The sequence below is a fragment of the Somniosus microcephalus genome, chromosome 1 (genome assembly GCF_052327205.1).
Source record: "Somniosus microcephalus isolate GS21.2 chromosome 1, FLI_Smic_1.0, whole genome shotgun sequence".
NCBI lineage: Eukaryota > Metazoa > Chordata > Chondrichthyes > Squaliformes > Somniosidae > Somniosus > Somniosus microcephalus.
The window spans coordinates 178156665-178181380 of record NC_140987.1 but is presented as its reverse complement, the minus strand read 5'-3'; the positions used below and the strand labels follow the sequence as shown (position 1 = coordinate 178181380).

The 24716-nt window shown below is 45.7% G+C and overlaps 1 protein-coding gene across 1 annotated transcript; it reads right to left on the bottom strand.

Moving 5' to 3' along the window:
- Window positions 1-1362: 1362 nt before the first annotated feature.
- On the bottom strand, window positions 1363-24716 carry LOC147124477 (uncharacterized). Its single transcript, XM_085987685.1, has 3 exons — window positions 24446-24716; window positions 17294-17388; window positions 1363-2378 (listed from the first exon to the last, which is right to left on the bottom strand). Exons 2-3 carry the CDS (start codon window positions 17349-17351, stop codon window positions 1504-1506), a joined length of 933 nt encoding a protein of 310 aa, XP_085843811.1. The 5' UTR covers window positions 17352-17388; window positions 24446-24716; the 3' UTR covers window positions 1363-1503.

Genomic DNA, 24716 nt, shown 5'->3' with positions numbered 1-24716 from the left:
GAATCTGCACTCTCATTGTTTTGTTCACGATCATCCATCATTGTGGTAAGAGAAACCTGTGATAGATGTTCAGTTGTAACAAAAGCATGAAAATCTCCCACAGTGTCTGAGGAAGTACTGTCTGGTTCAAGATCAAACATTTCTGCTGCATTTGATTCACTGAGCAGTGTACCTTCCTCATTACATTCTCCAAATGCAGAGAAATGTTGTGAAACATCAGCATTCTTTTGAATAATTAATCTTTGATCAAGAATCCCTGTCTGTAATATTGTCACCGAATGTCTTCTCTTCTTGAATTCAGCGTTTTTATCTGCTGTCATTGTTGTGATGCTACCATCCAACTTAGAAGTGGCATCCAAAACATCTGCAAATTCTGATGTTGAATTACTTGCATGGCCCTTATTAGTTACATAGTCACTTGTTGAGTTTGGTGAAGGTGGAGTGATTTGAATCTGAAATTGTTCATTTGTTAATGTCATATCCTCAACTAACTCACTAGGATAGTCACTATCTAAAGTCTCTTCATCAAAACCACTTTCTGTAAAGTCACCCTGCTCCTGGGGATCAGCAGATTGCCATGAATCTATGTCTCTATTAGTAATAATTTTCATTCTTTCCTCAGGGAATGTATTTTGATGTGAGCATAAATCTGTCCTAGAAATGTCAGTATTCCCTTTAAATTCTGATTTAGAACTTGGATTCAGATAGAGCACATCATCAATACTTTCTTCAGATTCAAATCTAAATGAACCAGGATTGTCACCTGCTAGCATAATAGGACTTATTTCTGGGGATTTTATGAGACTCAATGTGCCTGATGAAGACCAGCGGTTGATTCTACTCCCAACATAGGAATCCTTGCAGTTTCTTCTGCCTTGGGTGTTGTATTCTTTAAAACATATATAACTCTTAATATCTTCAATCGAAACTCTCTCTGGTTTACCTTGTTTCCTGGGAAGTGTCTGTATAAAGAAAGGGGGAAGAGAAGTAAGTGAAGAATGCTGCTGTCCTTGGTACAGCAGGTTTAGAATTTCCTTCCATTCCATTTGGAAAGCAACATCGATAGTATTCATATCTGGGTATGTTTTCCTCCTTACTGTTAGTTGCTTCTGACAATTACTTTGTGTAGTTGAACTGTCTATATTATCAATGCTGTTATTTCTGAACCTTATTTTATCTTTGCTAAAATCATTATTTGTAGAACCTGTTCCTAATGGTCTGGGGAGCTCCACTGAGGCTTGAACTCTGAAGTCACATTCAGATAAACTTGTCCAAATACCCATGGTGCATTCTTGTCTAATATCCGTGTAAGAGAATTGGGATCTTGGATTCGGGAAAGCATTTCCCGCCATTTCGTACTGGTCTGAGGAAAAATGTCTCTCAAAACATGCTGATGTAATAAGTGAGGTATCAGATTCACTGCCATAGTTCCCTTGAACTAAACGAGTGCCTTCTTGAGTCTTAGTGAATGATTTTATATCTTCACTGCCATCTGCAAACTCCTCAGGGGGTGGGATATTCAAAAAGCAATCTGTATATAGACTGACTGGATGTGTGCTCTTCAGGGTGCAAACTATAGTCTGACAGTGTGCATGAACTGCAAGATCCTTCTGATACCGGGTAACTATTGGAATATAAGATTTTGTCATTGTTATGTTTCTTTCCATAATTGAAATACGTATTATCCCTGTAGCTGAAGTTATTTTTCCCAGACACCTTCAGGTCTGTGTCATTTGTTGTTATGCTAAGTTTTAGCCAAGAATTTCTGTTAGTTTGTTGGTCACTGTTACACTTGGCATGAATTCCATTGTTTAAAGCTACAGAACAAGATGACAGTGAATCGTGTCTTTGACACTTTGAGCACTCATTTTCATCTAAAGCGCTTCCTTTGCTTCCTATCACAAAAGTAGCTCCATCACCAGAAAATGAAATGTTTCTGATTTCCACTTCGACACTGGATAAATTGCATTTCACCTTGGCAGTAGCCTCCTGGTCTGTATTGTCAGCTTTTGTTTGCTGTGAAGGCTGATGATGCTGCAGAGTAATTCTGCTTGACTCGATTATTTCTGGATCCAACTGTGAACGTTCAATTGTGACTGTTATTATTTTTGCTGGAGCTTGTTTAATCAATGCCTGGAAGGTGATTTTGTCCTCTGCTGTATCTACTTTGTAGTCCGACGCATTTTGTTGAATTTTGGATTTGAATGCACCTTGACAATTTTTCTTGCTGTCATCATCGCTGCTTTCCTCGGATGACTGTATTACTCCATTTTCTGGTGGAGCAGTTGTATTTTTTCTGGCAGAGTTCATGGATTTTTCATCTTCTACCATTTTAGTAGTGGTGTTCTGACAATCGGGCTGGATTGGCAAACTGCCACCTTAAAAGAAAAATTATATTCAGTTAATGTAAAGGTCATATCAGTATTTTTCATGGTTTTACAATTTATAAAAGACATGTTAAAGTTTGTCATTAGAAAGTGTGGGACAGGAAAAGTAATTCAGCCAATCAACCCTACTACTTCCACAAACTATGTACAATCCTTCCTATTATTGACTCTGCCACATCCATTTAATCTTTTGAGGAAAGGTTCTATTTAAATAGAGTTTGATCCTCAAAGGTAAGGAAACAAATTTCTTGAATGTCCCTAAATCCTCATATTTCTGTTCCTCAAACCTGGACAACCTCATTGTGTCCTGTGGAGTATTTAATAATCTCAGTCTATACCTAACCCAATAACTTTCCCACTTTCAACAAGATATTTATCCAGGTTCTTCCTGAAGCAGTCAGTCAAATCAATCTTAGTTACGTGTAGTGGGAGTGTGTCACATGCTCCACTTTTTCTTCTTTAGTTTAAAATTTTTTTCTCATCAGTTTTCGACATTATTTTTTTCCCATGGGTTGGTAATTGGTTGGGAGGTAGGGGACAGAATGTGGGGATAAAGGGAATGTTCTCTGATTGGCGGGATGCGACAATTGGTGTTCCCCAGGGATCTGTACTGGGGTCTCAGTTTTCACCGTATATATTAATGACTTGGGTGAAGGGGTAGAGGGTTGTATATCCAAGTTTGCAGATGACACTAAGTTAAGTGGCTCAGTAAGTTGTGTAGATGGGAACAGGAAGTTAAAAAGAGACATAGATAGATTAAATGAATGGGTAAAACTATGAGAGATGGAGTGGAGCAATGTGAGGCCATCCACTTTGGGTTCAAGAAAGACAAATCATAATATTTCCTTAATGATGAGAGACTAAGTGCTAGAAATTTGCTTCCTTTGCGCCTCCCGTTAGTGCCTCCAGGGGGCGATAATGGGGCGTTAACGACTTACCGCCCGGGTGCGGCGATGTTACCGCCGCCCGCAAAATTCACCTGGCGGTTTGCGACGGCAGTAACCCCCAGCGCCACGATCTCCTGCGCCCGGAGGTCATGACGTCATCCGGCTGTGCAGCACCCCGGACCCGAACTTTGGCTCCGCCCCCTGCAGCATTGCCGGGCGAAAACAGCAGCAGCTGCAGGAGGCGCTCATCGGGAGGCCGGGCGCTTCGGGGGCGATATTTAAAGGCAAGGTGGCCGAGGTAAGTAAAAAAAATTCTGAAATGCTCTTTCTCTTTTTTTTCATTTCTCTTCACTAACGATCGATCAGCGCAGCACTCCGCTGCAGTGCATCGGGCTGATCGGGCCAGATCGCAGCTGCCGTCAGGGACCAGGTAAGGTTTCCCCTTGCAGAGCCTGCAGCGATGGCCCTTCCCTTTAAGGGAGGGAAGGAGCCTTCCAACACAGCAGCGCAGCACGGCCCAGTGTGCAGCACGGCCCAGTGGGAATGTGCAGCACGGCTCAATGTGCAGCACGGCCCAGTGTGCAGCACAAGCAGCACGGCCCAATGTGCAGCGCGGCCCAGTGTGTAGCACGGCCCAGTGTGCAGCGCTGCTCACCTACCGCCCCGCCTGCTGCCTGTTGTACTCCAGGAAGGAAGTGGAGCGCTTGATTTAGCGTTCCACTTCCTTCCTGGAGCACTAAAACCCAATTTATTAAAAGCTGGGAATCATTAGCACCTGCCACTAAGTTTCCCACCTTTCAAAAGTTACCACCTCAAACGGGGTGATATTGAATTTCTCTCTCTAGGAGTTGTGGGGGGAGCAAAATGATTTTGGTGTCAAGGTATGCAAATCACTAAGAGCTAGTACACAAAAAGTAATCAAAAAAGGGTCAAATGGGGGAAGGTTGGAATTTAAAAGTGAGGAACTGATGCTTCAGTTGTACAGAGCCTAGGCCAGATCCCATCTGGAATACTATGTTCAGTTTTGGGCATCTGTGGAAAAGTATATTGGCTTTAGAGCTGGTACAGAGCAAATTCACCAGAATGATACACCGGCCTAAAGGGCTCAATTATGAGGAGAGGTTGCCTAAACATGGTTTGTATTCCTTTGATTAAGAGGGTTGAGGGGTGATCTAATGATCTAATAAGGTGTTTAAAATGAAATTACAAATAAATTATTTCCTCTGGTGGAGGAATCCAGAACAAGGAGACCTTGCCAGCGATGTCCACATCCCGAGAATGAATTAAATAACAATTCCTATGGATCTCTCTAATCCGCCTCCTTTATTATCTTTTATATTTCTCCTAATTATATTATAGCCTGGCATGTTTACTTTCTAATACATCAGTTCAAAACTCACTTGCTGCAGCAAAAAAGAGGCCCAGGGTTTTTAAACTCCCGGGCGGGAAGTGTGGAACTTCATGTGGCCGAGAGGCCGCTCGCTGAGACCACGTAAGTGATGAGATCGGCTACCGGGCCATCCCATAGGGAACCCCGGGATCGAGAGGCCGCTCGCTGAGACCACGTAAGTGATGAGATCGGCTACCGGGCCATCCCATAGGGAACCCCGGGATCGAGAGGCCGCTCGCTGAGACCACGTAAGTGATGAGATCGGCTACCGGGCCATCCCATAGGGAACCCTGGGATCGAGAGGCCGCTCGCTGAGACCACGTAAGTGATGAGATCGGCTACCAGGCCATCCCATAGGGAACCCCGGGATCGAGAGGCCGCTCGCTGAGACCACGTAAGTGATGAGATCGGCTACCGGGCCATCCCATAGGGAACCCCGGGATCGAGAGGCCGCTCGCTGAGACCACGTAAGTGATGAGATCGGCTACCGGGCCATCCCATAGGGAACCCTGGGATCGAGAGGCCGCTCGCTGAGACCACGTAAGTGATGAGATCAGCTACCAGGCCATCCCATAGGGAACCCCGGGATCGAGAGGCCGCTCGCTGAGACCACGTAAGTGATGAGATCGGCTACCGGGCCATCCCATAGGGAACCCTGGGATCGAGAGGCCGCTCGCTGAGACCACGTAAGTGATGAGATCGGCTACCGGGCCATCCCATAGGGAACCCTGGGATCGAGAGGCTGCTCGCTGAGACCACGTAAGTGATGAGATCGGCTACCAGGCCATCCCATAGGGAACCCTGGGATCGAGAGGCTGCTCGCTGAGACCACGTAAGTGATGAGATCGGCTACCGGGCCATCCCATAGGGAACCCTGGGATCGAGAGGCTGCTCGCTGAGACCACGTAAGTGATGAGATCGGCTACCGGGCCATCCCATAGGGAACCCTGAGATCGAGAGGCCGCTCGCTGAGACCACGTAAGTGATGAGATCGGCTACCAGGCCATCCCATAGGGAACCCTGAGATCGAGAGGCCGCTCGCTGAGACCACGTAAGTGATGAGATCAGCTACCGGGCCATCCCATAGGGAACCCCGGGATCGAGAGGCCGCTTGCTGAGACCACGTAAGTGATGAGATCGGCTACCGGATCATCCCATAGGGAACCCCGGGATCGAGAGGCCGCTCGCTGAGACCAGGTAAGTGATGAGATCGGCTACCGGGCCATCCCATAGGGAACCCCGGGACCGAGAGGCTGCTTGCTGAGACCAGATAAGTGATGAGATCGGCTACTGGATCATCCCATAGGGAACCCCGGGATCAAGAGGGTGGGAGTGACATTGCAGCAGGGGAGGACTATGATTTCATTGTGGGGCCCAGAGGAGCAAGGCTTCCTACTGAGTTCACGAATTTGGAAAATGATACCTTGTATGTTTGTACGATTGCAATGCAGCTTTGTAGTGAGCCTGTAATGTTGCTGATTAGTACATGCTAACCACATGACACACTGTTTTTAGCTGCCATTATATCTCATGATATAGTAATCTGGGATGTTATGATTAAGGTTATCCACCAGGTGGTGCTGTAACCAATGCTGCTGCTAAGGTCAGAGGTTTGCTTCCTGTTAAGGTCAGAGGTTGGCTTCCTGCCAGGTCAGCAAAGGTGCAATGCCTGGATGCAAGCCTGCCTGGTTGTTTCGCAGTTGTTTAATAAAGTACTTGTGTTAATTCTAATACTTCGCCTCTTCGAGTCCTTGTCTCACTACATGGGTTTATCACATTTGGCAACGAGGTAACTAAAGGACCCTGAATAAAGAAGAAAAGTCTGGCAGGACGTTTAAACAACAAATTACGAGCTACGGTTAGCTACCAGCTGGAAGAGAGCATGGCTGCCACGGTAGGAACGGTTTCCGCTTTTGATAGTCAAACACAAACCTGGGAGGAATACTGTGAAGTGTTGGGTTATTTTTTTCGAAGCAAATGAAATAAATGATGCCGGAAAAAGGAAAGCCATTCTGCTTAGTTCAGTGGGAAGCCAAACCTACAGTTTGATGAAGAATCTGCTCAGTCCTGAAAAGCCTGGAGACAAATCATTTGTTGAATTAGTGGCTTTGCTAAAAGAACATTTCAACCCTAAGCCTAGTGAGATTGTACAGCGGTTCAAGTTTAATTCAAGGAACAGGAAAGAGGAAGAGAGCGTAATGGACTATGTAGCGGTGTTGCATAAATTAGCACAAGATTGCAATTATGGGAACAACCTGAAGGAAATGCTGCGAGATAGGCTAGTTTGCGGGATTATGGACGACCGAATGCAGTGTAGATTATTATCCGAGACAGGGCTTACTTATGAAAAAGCATTGGAACTTGCTCAAGCCATAGAGACAGCGAACCGAGATGTAAAAGAAATACAGGGTTCAGACAGGGCTAATGCTACGCAAGTTGCAGGTCAGGTTGTTGTGCACAAGTTGAACATGCATCAGAAACCACAACGTGAGCATGTGAAGGCATGTTATAGATGCAAGGGCGATCACCTGGCGAGTGAATGCCGGTTTCTGGAGGAAAAGTGCTACAAGTGTGGGAAACAAGGACACATAAAATGAGGATGCAGGGCGAAATCACTTGTGGAGGAATCCAAACAAAAAGGGGGAGGACAGCAAAACCAAGGGAGAGAAGTGAAAAAACATGGAGTACACTGTTGAGTCTGTGTGTCCCAGTTATGCTTATGATCAATCACTGGACACAGACAACAAGAATAACTTTTAACAGGTCTTTACTATTCGGAGGTCAGGGCTGAACTGCCCAGCAAATCCCTACACAACACTTATATACCGGTGTGGTCACCACCGGTATTACAGTATACAGCAGCCAAGAGAAAGTAGTACATCTCTTAAGGTAGTTCTCTTAAGGTGGAACAGGTTACATACGCCACAATCCTCCCTTTTTAGCTTAACAGTTATATCCCCATTTAACATAACATAATAACACATATATATATACAACTTCATGCAAAACAGTTCAAAGATTCAGTCTCTGAGGAGGCCTCCTGATTCGAGTTGGATAACGCCTTTCAGGAGTCTCTGATTCTCGTTGCTGGGGTGACTCATCTAGTTGGTCTCTTATGGATTGGACATCATCATCAGGTACATTCACTTCTGAGGTAGATGCTTCAGGTTCACTAACTTCTTCCACGGTTGTCTCTGCCGTAACCATGGGTTCGACCCTTGTTCTCGATTCTACCAGTTGGTCAGCATGACGCCGTATTACATTTTCACCAATATCTACCGTGTACATCAGGGGTCCTTGTCTGGCCCGAATTGTTCCAGATTGCCATTTCTCGTTTTTATAGTCCCGGGCTAACACTGGTTGTCCTATTTCGAAACTCCGAGTGGTCTTGTTATTTATATGCTGGAACTGTTTGTTTTCAACTTCCCTCCGCACATTTGGTTTTAACAAGTCCAACCTGGACCGCAACCTCCTGTTATAGAACATCATGGCAGGACTTTGGTTTGTCACTGCATGAGTGGCGTTTCGATATGCCAGTAGGAATTTGTCCACCTTGTGTTGTAGTGGAATCTGATCTTCGCTCATGGCCTTTATTGCTTTTTTGAACGTTTGTACAAATCTCTCGGCCAACCCGTTTGTAGCCGGATGATATGGGGCAGAGGTATAATGTTTCACCCCATTCTTCTTCATGAATTTCTGGAATTCTTCTGACACGAACTGCGGTCCGTTGTCTGAACATATTTGTTCTGGCAATCCATTTCTTGCAAATATCGTTCTTAGCACCGCGATCATCTTTTCCGAGGTAGTGGTAGTCATCTTAATCACCTCTGGCCATTTAGAATGTGCGTCCGCCGCAATTAAAAACATGGAGTCCATGAATGGACCAGCAAAGTCAATATGTACACGTTGCCATGGGGTTGAAGGCCATTCCCATGGATGCAGCGGTGCAATCAGAGGTGCATTTTGCACTTTTTGGCACCCTGAGCAGCTTTTCGTCAGATCCTCTATCTGTTGGTCGACACCCGGCCACCACACATAAGCCCTAGCAAGGCTTTTCATCTTGACTCCCCCCAGTTGACCTTCATGCAGTTCCTTTAGAACTCTCTCTCTTAACTTAGGAGGAATAATCACCCTTGTTCCATACATCAATGTTCCTTGACAGACGGACAGCTGTTCTCGTCTTGCTGAGAATGCCGGTAACAGTGGATCACCATGTGCTGGCCATCCCTTCACTGTCACTTCGTAGACCCGGGACAGTGTCGGGTCGTTCCTGGTTTCTCTTTCAATACTTGCATTGGTGACTGGTAAACATTCGATGATGGTCGAGTGAAATAACTCAACAGGGTCAACTGTCGGTGCCTCCTCCTCTGTAGGTAGTGGCAGGCGCGACAGCCCATCAGCATTACCATGCTGCCTTGTACCTTTGAATTCAATCTGATATTGATGTGCCCCTAGGAAAAGGGACCATCTCTGGAGTCTCTGTGCTGTCATCACCGAAACACCCTTCTTAGGGTTAAAAATGGATACCAACGGCTGGTGGTCTGTCAGAAGCGTAAACTTTTGGCCCTGCAGGTAATGATTAAACTTCTTTACTCCCCACACAAGGCTGAGAGCCTCCCTATCTATCTGAGCATAATTGCGCTCCGCGGAGGTCAATGATCTGGATGCAAACGCGACTGGCCTCTCCAGGCCATTTGGCAACTTGTGTGAGAGTACTGCCCCAATACCATATGGAGAAGCATCACAAGCCAAACGAATAGGCAGCGTTGGGTTGAAGTGAGCCAACACTTCCTCTGAGGTGATCAATGCATTGCTTTTGCGAAAGGCCCTCTTACAGTCCTCGCTCCACTTCCATGGTACTCCCTTCTGCAAAAGAGCGTTCAGCGGGTGCAGCACCGTGGATAAATTTGGCAGAAACTTATGGTAATAGTTAATCAACCCTAGGAACAACCTCAACTGGGATACATTATCCGGAGCGGGAGCCTTCACAACAGCTTCGATCTTGTCAGGAGACTTATGAAGCCCCTCCTGGTCAATGACATGACCACAGTACGAGATCCGCTTCTGAAAGAACTCACATTTCTGGCGATTAACTCGAAGTCCATATTCTTTCAATCTGGTGAGCACCAGTTCCAAATTTGCAAGGTGTTCCCCGTCATCATCTCCTGTAATCAGAATATCGTCCAGGTAACATTGTGTGCCTGGAATTCCCTGTAATACCTGCTCCATGGCCCTCTACCAAATTGCTGGAGCCGATGCCACTCCAAAAACCAGTCTATTATACCGGTACAAGCCTCTATGCGTGTTGATCGTGAGATACTGGCGTGACTCTTCCTCAACTTCCATCTGTAAGTACGCCTGTGCCAGGTCTATCTTGGTGAAGTGTTTCCCGCCAGACAACGAAGCGAAGATATCCTCAATCCGCGGAAGCGGATATTGCACCGTGTGAAGCACCGGATTAACAGTGATCTTGAAATCTCCACAGATGCGAACCTTCCCCGGTTCCCCCGGCTTGTTGCTCGATGAACGCTTCATGACGGGAACAATGGGTGTGGCCCACTCACTCCAGTCTACCTTAGACAGTACTCCTGAACGTTCTAGCCCTTCCAGCTCAGCTTCCACAGCAGGTCGTATCGCATAAGGTACCGGTCTGGCTTTGAAAAATTTCAGGTTTGCATGTTCTTCAACCTTGATGTTTGCCGTAATTCCTCTCAGTGTTCCCAGTCCCTGTTGGAACACCTCTTTAGCATCGTCCAATATTCTGGACAATCGTTTAGGTTTGACATCTTTTTTACCGGAATCTACCGTTAGTGCTTTTAAGGAATGCCAGTCCATATTTATTTTCCTAATCCACTCCCGCCCCAGTAGTGGTGGACCTCCCTCAGGTAGCACATATAAGTCCATTCCTCGGCTTTCTTTGCCCTTGTGGACCACCTTTACCTCTATCTTCCCGATGGGGTATATTCTTTGCCCCGTGTATGTTTTCAATACAATCTCCGTATCCCGTAGGGGAATATGTGGGAATAACCTTTTGTAATCTTGCTTATTCATGACCGTCAATGCCGATCCAGTGTCCAATTCCATCTTCACTTGGACTCCTGCTATCTGAAGTGTGACCCAAATTGTTTGGAGGTCTGCTTCCTTACCAACATTGTGTACTCTTAGACTACCCAGTTCATTACTGCTGGAGTCTGAATCTGACTTCTGTTCGTTCGAACTGTTCTCTGTCACCTTGTGTACCTTTCTGTACTTTTCCTGCGGTGACTTTTTGTTGCTGGTCTTCTTTCCTGACCGGCATACTTTAGCTATGTGACCAAGCCTGCCATGTTTTCTGCATTCCTGATTTTTGAACCAGCACTGGTTCTGATCGTGCGTTGTCTTTCCACAACGATAACATTTTACTGTACCCAAGACCATTTGATTGGTGCTGAGTTCCGGTGACCGTAGCTGCATTTCTGCCGTGCCTCTCGCTGTGGCTTCTTGCGATGCTGCAATAGTGACAGCTTTATCAAGCGTAAGATCATTCTCCTCAAGCAGTCGCTTTTGTGTTCCTTCTTTTAACAATCCACACACAAATTTATCTCTCAGCGCATCTGCTAGTCCTGTTCCAAACTGACAGTACTTTGATAGCTTACGCAGTTCAATTAAAAATTCAGCGTTGCTTTCGTCTTTCAGCTGCGTTCTTCTGTAAAATTTAAATCGTTCCGCTATCATCAGCGGCGTGGGGTTTAAATGATTTTTCAGGACAGTAACAATATTCGCGAAAGTCTGATCCGCCGGCTTATTTGGTGATAGAAGGTGCTTCAATAGCCCGTATGTCTTCGCACCCATTGAGCTTAATAAGGTTAGTGCTTTCTCATCATCTGGTACCTTATTTGCTTTACAATAAACTTCCATGCGTTCTACATACGTGGTCCAATCTTCGATATCGCTATCAAAGGTATTAATGTTCCCATGTTTAGGCATCCTTGCAAGTTTTTAAATTTTTCTTTTTCTCAAAATGGCGGCTTCCCGCGCTTGGCGGTCTTTCCCGCGCTCGTCTTCTTCCCCCGCCGACTACAATGGTGGATTCCCGCGTTTGCCTTCTTCCCCCGCTGGCTGCAATGGCGATTGCCGTGCTGCTGCCGCTTTCGCCTCCCCAGCGGTTCTCAATTCCCCGACGCTGCTTTGTCTCGCAGCCCCGCTTGCAGCCCGGTCCTTTACACCGGCTGCGTTTGAGTTCTCCGCGGCTCTCGTGCCTTAAGCTGCCCCAGTCACTGCGCCTCTCAGCCTTGATTGCAGCCCGGCCCTTTTTACCGGCCGTGGTCGAGTTCTCCGCCCTTATTCCTCCGTTTTCCCTCCCCTACTCCACAGCCAATGCGGCCGACTTTCTGCTCGTGTCGCTGATCGGCTTACCCACCACCGTGGTAGAAGGGATGATCACTGCCTGTCGCTGATGGAGGGCTTCGTGGTCAGAATTTTTCTTTTTAACCCGGGTTCTCGATGCCTCCCGTGCGATGGTGCGCAGCAGGATGATGAGGGCGGATGCCTCTTCTCAACGCCCGTTCTGAGGACGAAGCTGCCTTGGATGTAAAACTGCCGCAGGGTAAGATCGGACTCGTTGCCACTGTTGAGTCTGTGTGTCCCAGTTATGCTTATGATCAATCACTGGACACAGACAACAAGAATAACTTTTAACAGTTCTTTACTATTCGGAGGTCAGGGCTGAACTGCCCAGCAAATCCCTACACAACACAACCGGTATTACAGTATACAGCAGCCAAGAGAAAGTAGTACATCTCTTAAGGTAGTTCTCTTAAGGTGGAACAGGTTACATACACCACATACACCACATCAGTGGGGAAGCTGAGGAAGAAGAGGACATGTTCATAATGTATAGCATATTAGAGAACATTCCAAAAGTGGCTCCTATCACATTGCAACTGACAGTAAATGACTCTAAGGTGAACTTTGAAGTGGATACAGGGTGCGGCGTGGCCATAATGAACAAGGCAGAGTACTCAAAATTGTGGAACCATGCAAAAGTTCCAGAGTTAAAGCCTTGCTCCCTGCATCTTAAAACATATACAGGTGAATGAGTAGCAACATTAGGTACAGCTAATGTAACTGTGCAACACAGGGACACAGTGGAACAGCTACCTGTAGTTATAGTATCGGGTACCGGACCAAACCTGTTAGGTCGGGGCTGGATAAAAGAACTTAAATTAGACTGGGGAGCAGTACATCAAATAGATGCGGGCAAACAGTTGACTTTGCAAGAAGTGTTGAGTGAACATGAGAATGTGTTCAAGGAGGAACTTAGCACATTTAATGGCCGCCCAGCTAAGATTTATGTAGACAAGGAGGCACCACCAAGGTTTTTAAAACAACGACCTGTGCCTTATGCCATGAAGCCAAAGGTTGAGGCTAAACTTGACCGTCTATTGAGAGAGAACATACTGGAGCCAGTGAAATGTTCGGAATGGGCAGCTCCCATAGTACCTGTTTTAAAACCGGACAATTCGGTAAGACTCTGTGGAGACTATATATTGACAGTCAATTGGGTGTCCAAACTAGAGCAGTATCCTATTCCCAAAACAGAGGATCTCTTTGCAAACCTGGCTGGAGGAAAGAAATTCACAAAGTTGGATATGAGTCATGCCTACTTGCAGATTACACTGGATGACGAATCAAAGAAGTATGTCACCATAAATACACACAAGGGCTTGTTTACATATAACCGCTTACCGTTTGGTGTCTCATCTAGTCCAGCTATCTTCCAGAGGACAATCGAAGGTGTACTGCAAGGGATTCCACATGTTTCCATCTATCTGGGTGACATTCTGGTGACGGGAAGAACTGACCAGGAGCATCTGAGCACTCTGAGAGAGGTACTACAGAGATTGGAGAGGGCAGGGTTCTGACTCAAGAGGAGTAAGTGCACTTTCCTAGGGAATGAGGCAGTGTTCCTGGGACACAGAGTGGACACCACCAGGCTCCATCCACTCAAGGAGAAGGTACAAGCACTGCAGGACACCCCTGCTCCTACAAATGTGGCTGAGTTAAAAGCTTACCTGGGACTGCTGAACTATTATAACAGGTTTTTACCAAACTTGTCAACTGTGTTAGCACCTCTTCACAAACTACTGTGCAAGGAGACACAGTGGCAGTGGGGAGAGGAGCAGGGGGTTTCATTTGAACAGTCCAAGAAACTGATGCTGTCGTCGGATGTGCTGGTTCACTACAATGCAGAGAAAGACATCATTCTCTCTTGTGATGCTTCACCTTACGGGGTGGGGGCAGTTCTTTCACACTGCATGGAAGATGGAACTGAAAGACCAATAGGGTTTATGTCCTGAACTCTAACACCAGCGAAAAAAAACTATTCCCAGTTAGACAAAGAGGGGTTAGCAGTAATGTTTGGGTTACAGAGGTTCCAGAAGTACATATATGGCAGGAAGTTCACCATATGCACCGATCATAAACCTCTTCTCTCTCTTTTCAATGAAATGAAAGCAGTTCCACAGATGGTGTCACCCCAGATCCAGAGGTGGGCAGTGACGTTGAGGACATATGAGTATGTCATCATCTACAAGGCAGGCAAGTACCATGGGAACGCAGATGCCTTGAGCCGTCTTCCACTGCCAGGCACACCTATCCGTGCAGCTCCAGAGGACAGAATTTTGATGTTGGAGGACACTGACACGGCACTTGTGACTGCAGAGCAAGTAAGAACATGGACAGGTAAAGATCCAGTACTGTCTAGAGTTCGAGAATATGTTGTGAGGGGATGGCCACAGCATCCGGAAGGAGCTGACTTCACACACTACAGTGTCAGGAAAACAGAACTGAGTGTGCAGGATGGTTGCGTGTTGTGGGGAGCACGAGTGATTATTCCACAGCCAGCACGACAGTCTATCCTACAGCAACTACATCAGTGTCATCCTGGGGTCTCGCGTATGAAAGCCTTACTTGTGGTGGCCAAAGCTAGATGAGGAGATAGAAAATCTAGTCAAGACATGCAGCACTTGTCAGGAACACCGGAAGGCACCAGCAGCGGCTCCTCTCCACCCCTGGGAGTGGCCGGATAAACCATGGAGAAGATTGCACTTAGATTATGCGGGTCCATTCATGGGGAAGATGTTCCTCATAATCATTGATGCACATTCCAAATGGATGGATGTTTATCCTGTAAATTCTGCTTCCGCCACTACTACTATAGACTGCCTGCGTCGGAGCTTCAGTAATCAAGGGCTACCGGAGATCGTGGTGAGTGACAATGCCATTTGTTTTGTGAGTACAGAGATAAAAGAGTTCTTGAGAAAAAATGGCATAGTGCAGGTGACCTCGGCTCCATATCATCCATCCTCGAATGGACTTGCGGAGAGAGCCGTACAAACATTTAAGGAGATGATGAAAAAAAGTGCAGAAGGGAGTTTAGCAGCCAAAGTGTCACGGGTTCTGTTCAGCTACAGAATAACACCTCAATCCACCACAGGACTCTCTCCTGCTGAGATGTTATTAGGTCATAGACTACGCTCCACTCTTGACCTTGTGCACCCAGACCTAAAAAGGAAAATGAAAAACAGACAAAACAAACAAAAAGAGAACCATGACAAAAGAACAAAGAGCCGAAGTTTTGGAGAAGGAGATGCGGTCCTTACCAGGAATTTCAGTTATGGACCAAAGTGGATTCCTGGCTTCATAGACTCAATGACAGGTCCAGTATCATACAAGGTCATGTTGGGAGATGGTAGGGTAGTACGCAGACATGTAGATCAGATACTTCCCAGACAAGGGGAAATTGAAATGAAGGTTCCAGATGCAATGACTGAAGACAGGGTTGCCCCCAGTTATCCAAGTGCATCTGTGGGGCCACCACCAGGGACAGAGACAATTCCACAGGAACCTATTCGTCAAGAGGAAACCATCGTTGCAGAGTCAGATACTCTGAGCACTGCTCAGGAGCAGCTGGTGGCTTCACCACAAACAAGCAGGGACTTTACTGTTAGACATTCACAAAGGACTCGCAAGCCACCAAAGAGATTGATACTGAACTGTTAGATTCGTCAAGTATGGAACATGATGAATGGAGACTCCTTATGTGACCCTCAGGAATGGTTGTTTGTTAAGAAACTCATACTGAAATCTTAAGGGGGGAGGGATATAGTAATCTGGGATGTTATGATTAATTTTATCCGCCAGGTGGTGCTGTAGCCAATGCTGCTGCTAAGGTCAGAGGTTTGCTTCCTGTTAAGGTCTGAGGTTGGCTTCCTTCCAGGTCAACAAAGGTGCAATGCCTGGATGCAAGCCTGCCTGGTTGTTTCGCAGTCGTTTAATAAAATACTTGTGTTAATTCCAATACCTCGCCTCTTCGAGTCCTTGTCTCACTACATGGATTTATCACAGATACCTTGTATGTTTGTACTATTGCAATGCAGCTTTGGAGTGAGCCTGTAACTTTGCTGATTAGTACATGCTAACCACATGACACACTTTTTAGCTGCCATTATATCTCATTCCTGCCTCATTCCATCTTCTATTAATCCTTCACCCAGATACATTGTTCACTCTGTCCAGCTTCTACCCCTCCCGAGCCTAGCCTTGGCTTCCACACCACTCTCTCTCAGGTTCACTTGAGTGCTCCAGGTCTCATCTGAAGTGCTCAAAATCTGCGCTCTCCCTGGTCCACTCCCTCCTCTTGCATTTTCCTGAGCTCCACCTTCACTCCTGCTCCCTGGCCCAGGCCCAGGACCAACTCCCAAAGTCTGGGACACAGTGGAATACTGCTGCAGACCCAGAGTGCAAGTTTTAAGTGTACGGGCACCACATCCTTCCCCTTCCTTCACTCTCCTAGTTCGAAACTCAGAGCCCCAAAGTGAGCCACTGCTGCAGATTAGGAATGCAAGTTTTAAGCAGACTTGTTCAGCTCGATGATCAGCTGACTTACCAAGAGCTGCTTTCAAAACAATTAAAGCAGGGCAGCAGCAGGATCAGCACTTGGGAAATCAATAAATCCATTGGTCCAAAGGGTGATTGAGCCTGTTTTAATACCCCTCGGAAACTGACCACAACTTCAGGATTTCAGCGTTTAGAGGCGCATGCATCAAATCCTGAAGTTGTGGTCAGTTTCAGATGGGTATTAATGGCGAGCGCTGACAGTTCGCAATCATCACCCACTGCAAAATCCGGGCCATTCAAACTCAGTCAAATTGGATAAGCATGTGGGGAGGCAAAAGGACGTAATGTAATACAGAGGATAGAAGAAACAGAAAGCAGGACAAACTTACAGAAAGAGTGAGACCGAATGAGAAAACGAGCTAGAGAGAAAGGTATAGAGACAATTAGAGAAAGTGTGTAAGAGCCTTACAGAGTGACAGAAAGTGTGAAAAACATACCAAAAGAGCACAAAGGACACAAAGAATTGGACAGCAGGAGAAATAACAGTTACAGGCAGAGAAACCCGATTTTTAAATTTATTTTTGTTCAGAGTATCTCTATTGGTGTCAAATTTAAACAATTCAAAATACTCAGAATCTACTATGTTTGCAGATGATTATTATTTAATTTAATAATTTGTTACACAATATTTTATCTTTAACGTTCTTCTGTCATTAGCTGTTTCAGAACAATCTTGAGAGCCTACTTACTCTCTTTGGAATGGGAACATTTCCTTTTTCTACTACTTCTCCTCCTTCTCCGAGTCATCGTCAGGCAAGTTAAAGGCTTCCCAATATATACAAACCTTTAAATTTTGAAATCATAAATAGATATATAAATAACAAGTACATATAGTAATAGTTAATAATAAAAACGTTATTTTTTCAAATGTCAGTTTTTGTATGCGATTTAAGGGCACTAAATAATAGTGAATCAGCAATGACTCTAAGCCTTTTTTTTTCATTTTTGGTAAATGTGGGGTCATTGTTTCTACGATGTTCTCTGGCACCAATGTGAGCTGGAGATTGACTTTTACTGCTTGCCCCTATCTGACACCATTCTTGAAAATAGGCAAAATTGTGATGAAGTGAAATTGTACTGTAAGATGACTTTGAAAAACAACCTTCTATGGTAAGATTAATGTTGACAGTTCTTTTACAGTTACAGTTTAACATATTTTGCTGACTTTTCTTCCATATTTAAGGAATATGTTAACAACCTCCTCCCCCCCCCCAATAAAACACCTGCCAGTTAATTAATTGAACTACAATCTTCAACTTATCTCCAGTGCAAGGAAGACACATTACCACTGACACGGGAGAAGCCATGTTAAATGTCCTGCCACTTGTCACTGCTCAATGTTATTGCATTTCTGGATTTGAACATTGTGCTTTGACTATATTGAATTATTAAAAACTTCCCAATTAAAAAGAGCTTATTTATATCAGAGTAGTTCAGAAGGTTTTACTTTAAACAATATCAACAACAAACTCAGCAACTTGCATTTATATAGCAACTTTAACATAGGAAAATGGCCCAAGGCGCTTCACAGGAGCATAATCAGACAAAAATTGACACTGAGCCAAAGATGGAGATATTAGGAGGAGTGACTAATAGCTTGGTGAAAGAGATAGGTTTTAAGGAGGATCTTGAAGGAAAAGAGCATGATGGAGAGGCAGAGAGGTTTAGGGAGGGAATTCCACCAGTGGTGGGGCGAAGGGAGTAGGTGATGCATAAGTTCCAGAGTTGGAGGAATGCAGAGTTCTTGGAGGATTGTACGGCAGCAAGAAGTTACAGAGGTGAATGGGGTGGGGAAGGTGGTGCGAGGCCATGGTGGGATGAGAATTTTAAATGCGAGTTGTTGGTGGACTGGGAGCCGATGTGGTCAGCGAGCACGGGTGATGGATGAACGGGCAGCAGAGTTTTGGACGAGCTCAAGTTTATGGAGGATGGAAGATGGGAGGCCGGCCAGGAGAGCACTGGAATAGTCGAGTCTGGAAATAAAAGAAGCATGGATGAGGGATTCAGCAGCAGACGGGCTGAGGCAGGGGCATGGAAACGTGACGTAGGCTGTGTTTATGATGGCGAGGATATTGGGTTAGAAGCTCAGCACAGGGTCAATAGGATGTTGAGGTTGTGAACAGTCTAGTTCAGCCTGAAATAGTGGCTAGGGAGGGGGGTGGATTGGTGGTGAGCAAATAGAGTTTGTGGCGGGGCCAAAGACAATGGCTTGTCCTCCCAATGTTTAATTGGACGAAACTGTGGCTCATCCAGGATGTTGGACAAGCAGGCTGACAACACAGAATCAGTGGATGGAGTGAGAGAGGTGCTGTAGGAGATTCTGTGACTACAACTGGATAGGTAAGAGTGGGACCAGGTGAGGGCAGTTCCACTCAGCTGGACAACAGAGGAGATGTGTTGAAGGAGGATAGTGTGGTCAACTGCGTCAAAGGCTGCAGTGAGGTCAAGAAGGATGAGAATGGGTAGTGCACCATGGACACAGAGGATGTCATTTGTGACTTTGTTTAGGGCCACTTCAGTACTGTTGTAGGGGCGTAAACCTGACAAGAGGTTCAGAGAAGGAGTTGCAAGAAAGATGGGCATGGATTTGAGAGGTGACAACTTTGTTCAAGGACTTTGGAGAGGAAAGCAAGATTGGAGCTGGGGCGGTAGTTTGTATGGACAGAAGGGGTAAGGGTGTTTTTTGAGGAGGGGATGATAGCTGTTGTTTTGAAAGGGAGCAGAAGAGTACCTGAGGAGAGCTTTACAATGTCAGGTTGCATAGATATGTGAAGAGAAAAAGATTGGTGAAGTCAAGCGTAGGCCCCTTGCAGTCAGAATCAGGGGAATTTATAATGGGGAACAAAGAAATGGCAGACCAATTAAATACATATTTTGGTTCTGTCTTCGCAAAGGAGGACACAAATAACCGCCCAGAAATGTCGGGGAACATAGGGTCTGATGAAAGGGAGGAACTGAAAGAAATCAGTATTTGTAGGGAAATGGTGTTAGGGAAATTGATGGGATTGAAGGCCAATAAATCCCCAGGGCCTGATAATCTGCATCCTAGGGTACTTAAGGAAGTAGCCCTAGAAATAGTAGATGCATTGCTGATCATCTTCCAGCATTCGATGGAATCTGGAACAGTACCCATGGATTGGAGGGTAGCTAATGTTACCCCACTATTCAAAAAAGGTGGTAGAGAGAAAACGGGGTATTACAGACTGGTAAGCCTGACATCGGTAGTGGGGAAAATGCTAGAGTCCATTATAAAAGATGTAATAGCAGAGCACTTGGAGAACAGTGACAGGATCAGACAAAGTCAACATGGATTTACAAAAGGTAAATCGTGCTTGACTAATCTACTGGAATTTTTTGAGGATATAACTGATAAAATAGATAAGGGAGAACCAGTGGATATAGTGTATTTGGACTTTCAGAAGGCTTTCGATAAGGTCCTGCATAAGAGATTAGCATGTAAAGTTAAGGCACATGGGATTGGGGGCAAGGTATTGACTTGGATAGAGAACTGGTTGGCAGACAGAAAGCAAAGAGTTGGAATAAACGGGTCGTTTTCCGAGTGGCAGGCAGTGACTAGTGGGGTACCGCAAGGATCGGTCCTAGGACCCCAGCTGTTCACAATATATATTAATGATCTGGACGAGGGAATTGGATGTAATATCTCCAAATTTGCAGATGACACAAAGCTCGGTGGGAGGGTAAGCTGTGAGGAGGATTTCGTGAAACACCAGGATGATTTGGACAGGTTGGGTGATTGGGCAGATGCAATATAACGTGGATAAATGTGAGGTTATCCACTTTGGTGGCAAAAACAGGAAGGCAGATTATTATCTGAATGGCAATAGATTGGGAGAAGGGGAAGTGCAACGAGACCTGGGTGTCCTTGTGCACCAGTCGCTGAAGGTAAGCATGCAGGTGCAGCAGGCGGTTAAGAAGAGAGGGTTTGAGTACAGGAACAAGGATGTCTTGCTGAAGTTGTACAGGGCCTTGGTGAGACCACACCTTGAGTATTGTGTGCAATTTTGGTCGCCTTATCTGAGGAAGGATGTTCTTGCCATGGAGGGAGTTCAGCGAAGATTCACCAGGCTGATACCTGGGATGGCAGCAATGACGTATGAGGAGAGATTGGGTCGATTGGGCTTGTACTCGCTGGAGTTTAGAAGAATGAGAGGGGATCTCATTGAAACTTATAAAATTCTGACAGGACTGGACAGACTAGATGCAGAAAGGATGTTCCCGATGGTCAGGGAGTCCAGAACCAGGGGTCACAGTCTAAGGATAAGGGGTAAGCCATTTAGGACAGAACTGAGGAGGAATTTCTTCACCCAGAGAGTGGTGAACCTGTGGAATTCTCTACCACAGAAGGCAGTAGATGCCAGTACATTAAATATATTCAAGAAGGAGTTAGATATATTTCTTAAGGCTAAAGGGATCAAGGGGTATGGGGGGAAAGCAGGGACAGGGTACTGAATTTGGATGATCAGCCATGATCGAATTGAATGGGGGAGCAGGCTCGAGGGGCCGAATGGCCTACTCCTGCTCCTATCTTCTATGTTTCCATGTTTCTATAGTGGCCAGAATCGGATGTTGGGAGGTCAGCAGTTTATTTGGAATAGGGTCAAGAGAGCAGGAGTTGGGTCTCATGAATGTGTTATAGAATCATAGAATAGTACAGCACAGAAGGAGGCCATTCGACTCACCGAGTCTGTGCTGGCTCTTTCGAAGAATAATCCAGTTAGTCCCACTCCCTCGCTCTTTCCCATATCCCTGCAGTTTTTTTCTCCTTCAAGCATTTATCCAATTTCCTTTTGAAGGCTACTATTGAATCTGTATCCGCCACCCTATCTGGTAGTGCTTTCCAAATCCTAACCGCGTAAAAAAGTTTTTCCTCATGCCGCCTCTGGTTCTTTTGCCAATCGCCTTAAATCTGTGCCCTCTGGTTATTGACCCTTCAGCCATTGGAAACAGTTTCTCTTTATTTACTCTATCTAAATCCTTCATGATTTTAAACACCTCTATCAAATCTCCTCTTAGCCTTCTCTGCTCCAAGGAGAACAACCCCAGCTTCTCTAATCTTTCCACATAACTGTAATCCCTCAACCCTGGAACCATTCTAGTAAATCTAAATAAAAACAGAAAATGCTGGAAATACTCAGCAGGTCAGGCAGCATCTGTAGAGACAGAAACAGAGTTAACGTTTCAGGTCAATGACCCTTCATCAGAACTGGAAAAAGTTAGAGATGTAACAGATTTTTAAGCAAGTGTAGGGGTAGCGAAAGTGAGGAGGAGAGGAAAGAACAAAAGGGAAGGTCTGTGATAGGATGGAAGGCAGGAGAGATTAAAAGACAAAAGGGATGATGGTGCAAGGCAAAAGGAGATGGTAATGGGACAAGTTAAGAAACAAAAGATGACTCTAGATGAGGTGCGAATGGCAATGGCAGAATCATCAACAGCTGCCATGTGAGAGAAAAAAAGAAAAAAAGAAAAAAAGAGATAGGAACAGAGGTTATAGTCTGAAATTGTTGAACTCAATGTTGAGTCCAGAAGGCTGTAAAGTGCCTTATCGAAAGATGAAGTGCTGTTCCTCGAGCTTACGTTGAGCTTCATTGGAACAGTGTAAGAGGCCGAGGACAGTGAGGTCTGAGTGGGAATGGAGCGGAGAATTAAAGTGACAGGCGACTGGAAGCTCGGGGTCATGCTTACGGATTGAATGGAAGTCTTCCGCAAAGCAGTCACCCAATCTGTGTTTGGTCTCCTCAATGTAGAGGAGACCGCATCATGAGCAGCGAATACAGTATACTAAATAGCAAGAAGTACAAGTAAATTGCTGTTTCACCTGGAAGGAGTGTTTGGGGCCCTGGACAGTGGGAAAGGAGGAGGTAAAAGGGCAGGTGTTGCATCTCCTGCGCTTGCATGGGAAGGTGCCGAGCGAAGGGGAAGGGGTGTTGGGGGTGATAGAGGAGTGGACCAGGGTGTCGCGGAGGGAGCGGCCTCTTCGGAATGCTGAAAGGGGAGGTGAGGGGAAGATGTATTTGGTGGTGGGATCACGCTGGTGGTGGTGGAAATGGCGGAGGATGATCTGTTGAATGTGGAGGCTGGTGGGGTGAAAGGTGAGGAGAGGACAAGGGGAACCCTATCGTGGTTCTGGGAGGGAGAGGAAGGGGTGAGAGCAGAATTACGGGAAACAGAATGGACACGGTCAAGGGCCGTGTCAACCACAGTAGAGGGGAATCCTCGGTTGAGGAAAAAGGAAGACATATCGGAAGCACTGGTATGGATAGTGGCATCATCAGAGCAGATGCAGCAGAGATGGAGGAACTGGGAGAATGGAATAGAGTTCTTACAGGAAGTGGGGTGGGAGGAAATGTAGTCCAGGTAGCTGTGGGAGTCAGTGGGCTTATAGTGAATGTTTGTCAATTGCCTATCCCTAGAAATGGAGACAGTGGAGTTGAGGAAGGGAAGGGAAGAGTTGGAGATGGACCATGTGAAGGTGAGGGAAGGGTGGAAATTGGAAGGAAAGTGAATGAAATTTTCTAGTTCAGGGCAAGAGCAGGAAACAGCACCAATACAGTCATCAATGCACCTGGAAAAAGAGGTGAGGGAGGGAACCTGAGTAGAACTATAACAAAGAATGTTTCACATATCCCAAGAAAAGGCAGGCAGAGCTAGGACCCATGCGGGTTCCCATAGCAACACTTGTAATTTGAAGGAAGTGAGTGGAGTCAAAGGAGAAGTTGTTCAATGTGAGAACAAGTTCAGCCAGGCGGAGGAGGGTGGTGGTGGATGGGGACTGGTTGGGCCTCTGTTCAAGGAAGAAGTGGAGCGCCCTCAGGCCATCCTGGTGGGGGATGGAGGTGTAGAGGGATTGGATGTCCATAGTGAAAAGGAGATGGTTGGGGCCAGTAAACTGGAAACTGTTAAAGTGGCGGAGGGTGTCAGAAGAGTTGTGGATGTAGGTGTTCCTGCCTCTACACTTGCTTAAAAATCTGTTACATCTCTAACTTTTTCTAGTTCTGACGAAGGGTCATCGACCTGAAACGTTATCTCTGTTTCTCTCTCCACAGAAACTGCCTGACCTGCTGAATATTTCCAGCATTTTCTGTTTTTATTTCAGATTTCCAGCATCCGCAGTATTTGGCTTTTGTATTAGTAAATCTAAATGTTGAGCTCAGCAACGTCATGAGGGTAGATGGGAGAGAAACTAGAGACAGGTGTGGGTTCAGGGCTCGAACAGGATTCTTTAAAAATTATAGTAAAGTGCACTTTTCATTATCAATCTTTCATTAATAGGGCTCCTCCATAGCTGTGTGGAGACACAATAGGTTGCACCTGTGATTCAACCACCCATCTGACTTGCTGATTCCACTGTAGGAGAACTGCTGCATAAAGACCAACAACTTCAGCACCTGTGGGAAGGAAATGTCCTTTCTGGACCGTAGGAGCAATTGTTGCACAGGGAGAGAACGGGGCGGGCGGGGGTGGATGCTCTCATGAATTTGTTTTGGTAAGGGCCCTGTCTCTGATATCTCCCGCAATCTTTATACCTGGTTACACCTCAGTAAAGACCATTTGCCAGTGGTCAGGTCAGAGGGGTAGCAAAGGCCTCGGGAAAGTCGCCCAAAAGCAACTCAGCTACAGTTGTTTTGTGACCTGATTATACCAGGAAAAAGAGGGAAAAAATGTGGGAGAAAGGTAGATCAGAGTCTCACAAAAGCAAAATGATTATTCATAATATTAAATACAATATTATACCACGAGCATTTCAATTTAGGAAAATAACAGATTTGAATTTCACCATGTTAACATTATTATTTGGCCTCACAAGTCTATACAAATCTTACCTTGTTTAACTCGGCTGTTCCTAAACCCTGCAAGATCTGTCTCTGTGGTGACCCATGCCTAACAGTCAGGAACAATTCTTCAGATTTTGAAACCAGAAAGAAATTCAGAAGTTCTCCTGTTCTTATTTTAGTTTAATAAATTCCAGTCATGCAAAGAAAAACACACCTGAGGGAACACTGCTGAGGTTTCAGGGAGATATGTTTCAGTGGAGGCAATCACTATCACAACCTTTGTTATTTGGCTCTCTGCTTGCTCCAGTTACTGCTTCTA